Source organism: Rhincodon typus, chromosome 1 (assembly GCF_021869965.1).
Source record: "Rhincodon typus isolate 14 chromosome 1, sRhiTyp1.1, whole genome shotgun sequence".
In the NCBI taxonomy this organism is placed as follows: domain Eukaryota; kingdom Metazoa; phylum Chordata; class Chondrichthyes; order Orectolobiformes; family Rhincodontidae; genus Rhincodon; species Rhincodon typus.
The window spans coordinates 129861538-129873557 of record NC_063332.1 but is presented as its reverse complement, the minus strand read 5'-3'; the positions used below and the strand labels follow the sequence as shown (position 1 = coordinate 129873557).

The 12020-nt window shown below is 38.9% G+C and overlaps 1 protein-coding gene across 2 annotated transcripts in view; it reads right to left on the bottom strand.

Annotated features, from left to right (window-relative positions):
* sh3d19 (SH3 domain containing 19) overlaps positions 1 to 12020 on the bottom strand; it is a 143872-nt gene that overhangs the window by 18539 nt on the left and 113313 nt on the right. For both annotated transcript variants that reach the window (XM_048600927.1, XM_048600920.1), the window contains exons 10-13: positions 11305 to 11345; positions 6254 to 6512; positions 3620 to 3688; positions 2814 to 2954 (exon numbers count right to left, since the gene is read on the bottom strand). In XM_048600927.1, coding sequence (XP_048456884.1) covers positions 2814 to 2954; positions 3620 to 3688; positions 6254 to 6512; positions 11305 to 11345 — 510 coding nt within the window. The remainder of the gene's footprint in view (positions 1 to 2813; positions 2955 to 3619; positions 3689 to 6253; positions 6513 to 11304; positions 11346 to 12020) is intronic.

Sequence of the window (12020 nt, the reverse complement as noted above, 5' to 3'; positions counted from 1 at the left end):
AGAGCTTGTCTAGGAAAAATAAACAAACAGCAAAGTTCACAGCTGACCTTGCAGAAACCTGTGTGGGGAGATCACAGCAGGGGAGCAGCTAAGTGGCTAGTTTTTTTTGTAAATCTACAACTATGAGTAGAGTGGGTTCTTTTTGATTCTATGTTTTTATTGAGCTCGGTCTCTTGATTCTGGGGCTATTTTCCCTGGAGCGTTGGAGGCTAAGGGGTGACCTTTTGAGGTTTATAAAATCATGAGGGGCGTGGATAGGGTAAATAGGCAAGGTCTTTTGCCCAGGGTAGGAGAGTCCAAAACTAGAGGGCATGGGTTTAAGGTGAGAGGGGAAAGATATAAAAGGGAGCGAAGGGGCAACGTTTTCACGCAGAGGGGGTGCATGTATGGAATGAGCTGCCAGAGGAAGTGGAGGAGGCTGGTACAATCACAACATTTAAAAGGCATCTGGATGGGTAAAAGAATAGGAGGGGTTTAGAGGGATATGGGCCAAATGCTGGCAAATAGGACTAGATTTATATCTGGTCAGCATGCAAGAGTTGGACTGAAAGGTCTGTTTCCGTGTTGTATATCTCTGTGACTCTAATCCTTCCTCAATGGACTTTTGTATAAACAGTCCAAGGTATTTTTGTTATTGCATCCCTTTTAAGTTATACCCATTAGCTAGTATTGTCTCCTCAGTCAAAATGGATCACTTAACATGAATTACAGATTGAATTTCTTCTGCAGATGCATACCCATTTCACCAGCCTATATCCTCCTGATGTATATTGCTAACTTGCTAACTGTTTCAGATTGCATGTCATCTACAAAGTTTGAAATTCTGTCCTCTGTCTCTGAGTCCAAGTCTTTAATGTATACCAAAAACTGCAGTGGTCCAGTATTCTGGTTGAGCCCAGGGAATGCCACCATGTGAATCTCTCTAGTTTCAAAAAAATCCATTCACCACAGCTCTATCTTCTGACCCTTAAGCAAATTAGCCAAATCATGTTATTGCTCCTTCCTTTTCCAAGTTTAGTATAGCTGGTAAGCCTTTGAAATCTGTTGAATGGATGTTTTGGCAGCAAATCTTTGTTTTAATTTGGAAACTTAGTTGAAGAGTCAGGCACAAATAGTGCAGGGTATCACCACATGGATTTGTAAATAGACCTGATACATATAGAGCAGAATATAATAAGCTACTTTCAGGACAGATCTAAAAATGACAATTAAATTGGCAGGGTTTATCCCGTAAACCTTATCCAGGACAAAGTACTTTGTTTGATTCAAACCCAAATTAACATCAGTGGCAGTGGTGTGTACCATCTATAAAGGTATACTATATTAATTTATCAGCAATACCTTCCAAGCCCATGAGCACTACAACCCAGAAGATCAAGATACATGGGATCATCATCTGCAAGTTCCCCTCAAAGTCACATACCAATCTCACTTGTTGCTCACAGGAACTCCCTGCCTAACAGCATGATGGATGTACCTACACCATGTGGACTGCAACAGTTCAAGAAGGCAGCTGATCACCACCTTCTCAGGGCAATTACAGATTGGTAATAAATGCTGACCTTGCCAGTGATGCTAACATTCCATGAAGGAATGAAAATAAACAAATCTCAGTAACAGCAGTGCACAAACTACATCCACCAAGCTTACAGAAAGCTTGGAATACAGAATCTTAGACATCAGAAATAGAGTTACATTGTCTTGTGCAAAGATGCTCTGTTCTGTAGCTTTTTGAAGTCTTTCTCCATTTATATAACATTTATACCTCTCTATTCATCCTTTCAAAACGCATAACCCCTTATTTTCCCACATTAAATTCATTTGCCAAGTTCTTGCCCACACTCTTAACCTATCTATATCTTTCTGCAGACTGTGTTATTCTCACCATTTGCCTTCCCACCTATTTTTGTGTCATCTGCAAACTTGGCTATAGTACATTCACATTCCTCATCCAAGTCATTAACATATATTGTGATTAAATTGTGGTTCCAGCACCGTTCCTTGTGGTACACCATTAGTTAAATGTTGTCATCCTGAAAATGCCTTCTGTTTTATCCCAACTCTCTTATTTTGCCAATCCTCTATCCATGCTAATAGACTACCTCTAACACAATGGGTTCTTAGTTTATTAATTATTCTAATATGTGGTACCTTATAAAACGCCTTGTGAAAAATCTAAATATATTATCTATCCTGGTTGTTACCTCCTCAAAGAATTCTAGTAAACTTGTCAGGCATGATTTCACCTTCATGAAACCATGCTGACTCTGCATGATCATATTACATCTTCCTAAATGCTTTGCCATTACATCCTTGATAAAAGACTCCAACATTTTCCCAAATAAAGACATTAAGCTAACTGACCTTCATTTTGTCTCCTTCCATTTTAAAATAAAGGCAGTTTCCAATATTCTGACACTTGTCAAGAATCTAAGGATTCCTGGAAGATTAGTACCAGTGCATTCACTATCTCTGCAGCTACTTCCTTTAGTATCAGATGCAACTGATCAGAACCAGGGGGCGTAACGCTATTTGGCTCCATAGTACTCTTCTCTAGTGACAGTTATTGTGTTTATTTCCTGTCCTTTTGCTCTGTGATTATTTAGTAGTTTTTGGACACTATTGGTGTCTTCTATTGTGAAGACTGATGCAATGTATTTGTTGAACTCCTCTGGCATTTCCTGATTTGCCCAATGTTATTTCGTCAGCCTCATTCTCTAAGGGAATTTTAATGCAAAGCAGTTGCAATGGCTGTTCCATTAACACCATTTTGTTTCCACAGTTAGAACTGCAAATATGCGCTCGACACTGACCTTGCCAGTTTGTTTCACTTCCTCTTCATCCATTGGAGTGATTATCTTCAAACAGGATGAAGGAACTTCGCCAGTATCAAACCCTTTTTGGCACTGGAAGGATCGGCTAGTGCATTGTTTGAGAATCAGCACTTCACCTTGCTATTAAAGTGGAGAAAGGAAACATAAAAATGTAACTTCAATATTAATTTAAATTTTACTCAGCCATGTTCCACTTTTCATGATCTCCCACTATTTTAATCCATACTCCACGTTTCTATTGCATTTCTACAAATCAAAAATATATGAACAGAAGTTAAATATCTGAAGTTTAAATGTTGGTTCAATAGAGTCCAGGTATATGCATTTTTAGTTTTATATCTACTTAGCATCACAAAGCTCTAACACACAGGTTATAGTTTTCCCCACATATTCGCATATATAGATACAATTCTAACCCAATTATCTCCTAATTTACATATTACCATCACACATTCCCTAATTTCATTTAGGATCAGGTACTCTACAGATGGTAACAATATAAATCAATTGTGGGAATGGCATCAATGCAAGCTTGCTTTAGGTGTTTCGCCTTAGATCATTTGGAATTAGTCAACTTTCAGACTCTCTTTCTTCAAAAGGCTGTGCAATGCTGAAAAGTTTCCTATCACTAACAAAATTCAATTCCTTTGTTACTTGAAACAACTGTGCATTGCAGAAACATCAAATGATGTTCCTACTTTGTGCCCTCACAGTTGACTCAGAGTAACAATATATACCGGCAATGCACCTATACGAAGCAAAATGTAAACCGAGGTCCAGCTTACCTGGAACGATAGCTCCCCTGGGACTGTGGAGCTGACATTGCATTCAGCAATCCCATGAGGGACAGGCAGCTGAAAATACATTTATAGAATGAGTAAAAAGTTTAGAATTGTAAAAAAAGAATAAACATACATTTTCAGGGAGGAGAAACATCGGAACAGAAGGCCCTCAATCACATTCTGACATACAGTTACATCATTGCTGATCTATCAATTACTTGCCTACAAATATCAACCTTCCATATCTTCAGAATATCCCCTAAGCCAATAGCTTAAAGTATTTAAACTATTTTTAGCAAAAGTGGCCAATTTGCACAAAGCATTGAGCCTAACGACCATTCAAGCAGTGTTTGATGATGTCAGTTGGCCACCAGACAGGGATGATGAGAACTTGGTTAAATGATCGTCCGAAAGTGGGTATCCCCAACAACGACGCTCTCCTTGGTACTAAAGTGTCAGCCTCGGTAACATGCTGAAGTCCTGGAGTAGAGCTTTAGCCCACAACTCTGGACTCAGAAGTGAGGATGCTGTCAATGAGTCCAAGGTGAGCCTTATAAGCCTAGAGCAATAAAACATTCTTGTCACAAAGTGTCAGACAACATAACAAGTTGCATATTTTCTTATTTAGCCATATCATTAGTGTACAGCTTGCTTCACAAAAATACAATATTGTTTCTTGCAGGAAAATTATACATTCAAGTTTACAGAATATATTTCTAATGTTGCTAGACATAACAAATGGAAATTTCTTCCTCCAACCTCTGTGACTCGATTTTACAATCAAAAGATACATTCTACCTTCAGCTGTCTTGGGAGTTTTTACCTTTATTCCTAAACTTGCATTGCTCAGGGCAATGCGATTTTTGATTAAGAGGAGGATTTTGTAAGCATGTTAAAAACTCCTGTTTGAACAAATTCAGCCCGAAATACCAAGATATCACCTCTATGACCACAATTCCATAAGGACAGGTGATACTAAATTCAAATTGGATTCAGATAAAAAGATGTCAAATCCAAACTGCACATTAGTTAATGATTGAAAAACTAAGGTAGGACCATGTTTAAGCTGCTGATTGGTTATTTTGAGAGATGGGGGTAGCCGATTTAAGTTGGAAGGCTAACCAATTTTCCTCTTTTAGGTGCTAGCATTTCCAATATTTTTCATATTATCATTTTGAAATTAGATTCGCCATTTTCAAGTACTCAACATTTTCCATCTGACTCACTCTTGTATTTTGTTACATACAGCAATGATTAAATTATTTTTAGGATAAAGTTATAAAAACATGTAGTATTGACAGGAAGTGAAACAACTTTAATTGGGTGATAGTGTAGAACAGACAATATTGACTCAGTTGTTTGTTACAAAACTTTGTTGATTTTTATTAACAGAAATTAAAACCTCAAGGGGTATCTTGGGATAACTAAATCATACTGCCTGTCCTACACTATTATCCAAAGTCAAAATTGGAATAAGTTAAATTCTTCCTTAGGTGTGCAGGGTTTCACATTTTTATTATCTGTCTGTATGTCCATCATTGGACAACCAAAGAGTGCAGCAGTTCAAGAAAAGGATTCACATTCTCAGGAAACATTGAGGTGAGCAATGTGACCAGTGTTGCTCACATTCACACTTTCGATACAATCATATTTGTAATGTTACCCAAAAAATTACTTTTGTAAAGCACGAGATCTTTTATCAGCAAAGGCGAATGGCATCCTGACAGTCCAGTCTGGAATTCCTGCATGCTAAGTTCCTCAACTTAGTTGGACTGATTGTGTTGTATTTCCTGAAGTGAGGAAGTCAAATAAACCATCATTGGACATGTTGCCCAAACAGCACTTGCATGATAGCGAGGGGCCTGATTTCAGGTCATCAGTCACGAAAGCAACCCTGTGTGAATTTAGTTCAACATCATAAACACCTTGGCTGCTAAGGAATTTGGAACTTCAGTTGTTTGACCTTTAGTTATAAAAAGAAGTTTGTAATGTGATGTCTGATCTCTGTCATTTGCAAGAGATGCAAGTACAACCCTCTGCTCTTTAAGTCAAAGTGTGGCACAGACAAAACAGGAATGAACAAAAAACTCAATTAAAAACACTACTAATGCCAAAAATACAACAGGACACAGAGTTGGGTCCTTTAGTAAATTGGACTATTTTTAATTTACCCTACAGAAGTTAAAATGTTTCAAATTGGACATTGCAAAGTTTACAATTAAGGATATAAACAAATGCAAAGCTTTAATTACTTTCCATTGTGATTGTTGTAATCTTTAAATTGGAACTCAATCTTTCAGTTTCTATTTCTGGTCTGTGCTACTTTGGGTCAATGTCAGTTACAGTGGGCCTGAGCTTAGCAACGAAGGAGGGAAAAAGAACTTTCACAATTATGAACAAAATTGCTATCCAGTGAACATATGGGGTCTTGAGACAGAATTAGGTTAGCCTACAATGCTCTTTATGGTCAAATAGTCTTCAATTCTCCTTTTAAGACTGTGTCATGGAACTGTACCTTAGATTTCATGATGGGATATAATAAAGGAAGAACATTTGGAAAAGTAAACATTTCAATACTACACTTCAAAAGTACTACATCTCAAAGCTAACGTTTCAATACCTCTGTCTATTGATTACCATATATTTATTGTAGAGTGGGTGTCCAGGAGCTGGTCGAGGTGGAAGTGCAGGTCGTTTTTTCTGAGGCATTGGTCCTTTTGGATTGATCTTGCTGAGGACACGTGGGCTGCTTTTTCCTGCAGTGCTGTTGATTCCCACTTCAGATGAAGAGCGGTGAAGTTGGTTTGGTGCAGACGAAATCTTTGGTGGAGGAGGTCGAGCTGGACCAACTTTAGCTGGGGGAGGGCGTGCAGGACGGATTTTGCCTGTAGCTGTCCTGGAATATAAAGGAGATGTAATTATACAGAGTCTAAAGAGAATGCCTACAGGTTAACAGCAGTTACAGTACTTTGAACCCCATCACAAATTTTGTTAACCTAAAGACCTATATGTAAACTCGAATATTAATCAGAATAAAACCCAAGTTTTACATTTCACTGATGTTGCTGAAAGAGCTTCCTTAAGTCAACATACATATTTCTCATTAAAACACTATAATAAAATGTTAGAAATAGGCTTAAACATAATTGCTATTTGTAGTTTACATTAATGAGTTAGACTTGATCCAGGAGGGTCGATCGGTAAGTTCACAGATGATACTAAAATTGGTGGGGTGGTAAATGGTGAGGAGGATGGCATTGGCTGGTTCAGTGGCTGGATGGCTGATTTGCAACGCAGAGTGACACAACAGAGTGGGTTCAATTCCTGCACCAGCTGAGTTTACCACGAAGGATCATTCTTCTCAAACTCTTCCCCTCGCCTACAGGTGTGGTGACCTTCAGGTTAAACCACCACCAGTCATTTTTCTTTTATGAGACAGCAGTCCAATGGTCTGGTAAGAGAACCACTTTACCTTTTAGCCTTCGATTACAAGACGATATTTGTAGGCTGGCAAATAGAATTCAATCCAGATACATGTGAGGCATTGTACTTGCACAGGACTAACAAGGCAAGAGAAATTCGTAATGAATGGTAGGACCCTGTGAAGAACCAAGGATCAGAGAGACATTGGTGTACATGTACACCGATCCCTTAAGGTATCAGGACAGGTGGATAAAGTGGTTTAGAAGGCATATCTTATCTTTATTAGTCGAGGCATAGAGTTTAAGAGTAGGAAGGTTATGCTGGAACTATATCAAACATTTGTTAGGCCACAACTAGAATATTCTGTACAGTTCTGCAATCCAGTTTATACAACGGACGAGACAGCATAGGAAACAGGGCAGAAGAGCTTTACCATGATGTTGCCTAGACTGAAGAGTTCAGTTATGAAGAGAGATTGGATGGACGTGGGATGTTTTCCATACAGCAGAGAAGATTGACAGGGAACAAGATTGAGATGTTAATATGATGAAATGCATAGATAGGGTAGACAGGAAGAAGCTTTTCTCCTTGATGAAGGGATTAATGAGCAGGGAGCATAGATTTGAGGTAAGAGGCAGGAGGTTTAGAGGAGATGTGAGGAAAAAGTTTTATACCCAGAGGGTGGTGGGAATTTGGAAGGGTGGTGGAGGCAGAAACCCTCATAACATTTAAGAAGTATTTAGATGTGCATTTGCAATGCCCAGACACACAAGTCTGGGCCCAGTGCTGGAAAATGGGATTAGAACAGATAGATTAGTTGTTTTTGGCAGGTGCGGACACAATGGACCAAATGGTCTTTATTACAAATGAAAGCTGGTAAAATATATATCCTCTTTAAATATCTTGCATCACTGCACTCGAGCTCAGTCTTAACTATACATGCAGGTGGTTTTGAAGGAGTCAAAATATCAGGTGCTTACATTGACTTAAAATTAAAACACACCAAGTAAACCATCAAAATGTAAATTAAGTCAAATTGCTTTAAGAGAATCCAGCAAATTCATGCAAAATGCTTAGTTTGTTACTTAACTTAGTTGTCTTTTGCTTTTAAATATTATTGCAGAATGGTAGGATCATTCTATTGTTCATATTGCGCACAGACCACATTGTTTAAAAAAAAGTTTTGAGATAATTCTTGGATTAAAAATTTGAATCTAAATGAATCTAAAATCAGAATGAGACTGGAACACTCAAACCTCCTTGCAAAGAGGAACAGTTGCACTGTTGGGTTTTAAGGAGGAAGGGGGAGTATTTGAAAAAAAAAAAAAAAAAAAAAAAAATCGCACAGGCTGGCAGAATACACCACATAATTCACTCCCTCCCCCAAAGCAGGACATTTCTAGCTGGAGTCCAAAGGCACGAGGGAACCTGAAGGTCGTGGAATGATGAAACAAAGAACTGCAGATTCTGTAAATCTGAAGCAAAACAGAAATTGCTGGAGAAAATCAGTAGGTCCGGCAACATATATGCAGAGAAAACAAAGTCAATGTTTTGGGTCCAGTGACCCTTCTTCAGAAGTTGGAGGGAGGAGAGATTGCAGAGAGGAGGGCAGAGAGCGATTGCAAGGAGAAGGGCAGAGAAGGAGGGATTGAGGTGAAGGCAGCAGATCACAGAATGGGGGAGGGGTAGAACAGTTCAAAGGCAAAGGGATGTACGGTAAGAAACTGCAAAGCAGTGGGGCTGGAGAGAGGGACTTTGGTGATAGAGAAAGATTGTGGAATGGATGGGGTGTTTACAGGGTAGATGGTAAGATGACAGTGAGACAGAGATTTAGGGTGTTGGGAGAAATCACAAGGCTATGGTAGGAGAGATCACGGGGTGGGTGGAAGGATGGGCGTGGAAAGATTGCAAGACATGAGAAATACAGGGCGACAAAAAAAAAAAAAAGAGGTAATGGAATGGCAGCAACCCGATGGACTTGGCAGTGGCTAATTCCCTTCAGCTGTCAAGTTTTTCAAGTCCTTTGGAATTTTAAATGGCTGCCAAAACCAGACAAAGACAACTCACTGACATACCGACATATTAAGATTTGCTGATGGGATCTCTTCAGCAGGTTAGCCGTCCAATGCCAAATCCACCAGGTTTAAAGTGAAGGCAAGTTGTTCACTAGATATTTGGACTGGTTTCTACATTGATACAGCATCAATTTAGTTGTCTGGGTCGACATACTTAGTATCAATCCAAGATGAAGCATGAAACCCTTCTGATCTGTGCACCATGGCTGTTGCAAATATTTGGTTAATGGTTCATTGGTTTTAGATTATAACTTTTAGTTTGAGGAATGAATGCTTTAACTGTAGAATAGAAGAGATAGAGCTATAAAACATCAGGTAGATAAACTTAAAACAACGCATGTGCTAACTGAAAACAGAAGAATAAAATGGAAACAGTAAAGGGAAACACACAAATTAAACTCACACTCCCAGTTACTAACTAAATAAAAACTGAATCTGAGATTTGGAAACCAAAACTTCTAAGCAGATTCAAACTGTATGTAAACTGAGGCAGAGCCATCCAAGTATTATTCATAGCCTGGCATTGGTATATTTACAGAGTGAAGATAGCTGAAGTAAATGACAGCTCAATACGCTTGCACCATCAGCAGAACTAAAACGAATATTTTAATTCACCATCTAGAATGTGGGAGAGGCTTAATTTCAATTTGAATTTTGAGGGGGAGCAGAAACAGAAAGTTTGAAGCTAGTGGAAGAATATCCATTGGTTCTCTTCAGGTATTGTAGCAAGGAAAGCAGTCAGCAGGTTAGCTTGAGAGCATTGAAAAAAAATCAGACTAAAAGGACTGAGACATCCGCTGTCAAGAAATGATAAATTCAAGTTTTACCTTTAACGACAGTTAGAAATATAAACAATAAAGGTTATGTTTTATTGAAATTTTCAAATCTTACAGTGTAGTTCTATTGGTTAAAGCTAAATATTTGGATTTCTCTTTAAATGTTAACAGTCCCTAGTCAGATCACAACACAGCTAAATATTGAGCTAAACTTACACGATAATCAGAACCCACCATTATTACTCCAATGGCATCTTAAACTTGCATTACCTGGAAAGGTTCAGACTGTGAATTTAATAACAGTTGACTTCAGATTTTCGTGGACAAATGTAATGTAAAGATGACTGACTTGTTCAAATTAGTCACAACATATGTCTGTGGGATACGTAAAAAAAATTCCAAAATAACAAAGTGTTTGGGGTATCTAGAGTAGGTCAAAAACTTCCAGTTCTGACAAGAGGTTACCAACCTGTAACCTTAATCAAATGTTTTCTTCATAGAATTATAGAATCCCTACAGCGTGGAAACAGGTCTTTAGGCCCAACAAGTCCACGCCGACCCTCGGCGCATCCCACCCAGACCCATTCCCCTATAACCCACCTAATCTACATATCCCTGAAAACTAAGGGGCAATTTAGCACGGCCAATCCACCTAGCCTGCACATCTTTGGACTGTAAGAGGAAACTGGAGCACCCAGAGGAAATCTACGCAGACACAGGGAGAATGTCTGTGCGGAGTTTGCACAGTTGCCTGAGGGTGGGATCGAACCGGGGTCCTTGGTGCTGCTGAAAACCCCAGTCTCTGCAGTGCTAACCACTGAGCCACCGTACCGCCTTAAAATGATGGAGTGAAAACAGCGATTGCTTCATTCCCAGGTGGTTTTCTTCTATGCATGTCACCTAATCTGATAAATATCTGCTTCACTTATTAATAAACAGTGACATTGTGGCTATTCACTGAAGCTTAACCAAATATTGAATCTTCCTGAGGGTGGGCATATATATTGTAACTTACAGTAAGCAAAAATAAGACTAGACTTTTCATGTTGAAACACATCAATATGAGATTCAGTGCACAAGACCATAGTAAACAAGTTAAAGTTTCAAGCTGGACTCCGTCAGAACTCAAGAAGGGCCCTGCCCAAATGATGATCCTTTTTTATGTCTCCACACATGCCGACTGACCTGCTTTGTACTCCTGCATTTCCTATTTTGCTTACCATTTCTACTTCTTATTTTCACCAGAATGTTCTAGCTTGCAAACTTATCATTTTATTGCAAAATTTAAACCAAGTTGATGTTAAGGGGTAAATGGTTCTGCCTAATTTCCATGGAATGCACAGACCTGTGTTGAGGGAAGCTTAATAAGGTTTGCATTTCTTCTGTAATTTGCTTCAGAACCACAAGTACTTACAAAGGCTGATTAGCACCTGGTCCTGGTACTTCACAAAGATTCTGAAAAAGTGAAAGTAAATTTTAAAAACACAAAAATCAAGAGGTAAATAATCATAAATGATCAGTAATTTAACATGTTCACACTCAATGGAAGTCTGAATGTGTTCTCATGGTTGTTGCCAATGGTTCTATTACCATAGTTAATAGGCGGGGGAGGGGGGAAATGGTGGCAGGAGTAATGAAGGGAGAGGACAGGTTGTCACCGGCAGAAGTCAGTAACTTTGAGAAGTCTGTAGATCTTTTACATTAAATTTGTTATGACGACTGTGACAGCAGGAATGCACCAATATTCAATTCCCACTACTCCACCGGTCTCATCATTTGTAAAAAATGCTGATTCAATCTCCACAGTTGACAGTCAATTCCTTTTTGTATTACAGCAGACTTTATTTTAACCAGCACCTTATGAACCAGCAAAACTTATATACCTAAAATACTGAATTATTGCAATCTCCTCGATGTCCAAGTAGTCAGTTGAGGGTGCAACCCTCTGCTGGCAATTTTTATTTAAGGCAAAGTTGCGTTAGTGCTGTAAGTAAAGTATAACATGATGTGCATATACCTATGACAACAAGGTGCAGGGCTGGATGAACACAGCAGGCCAAGCAGCATCATAGGAGCAGAGAGGCTCTCTGCTTGGCCTGCTGTGTTCATCCAGCCCTGCACCTTGTTGTC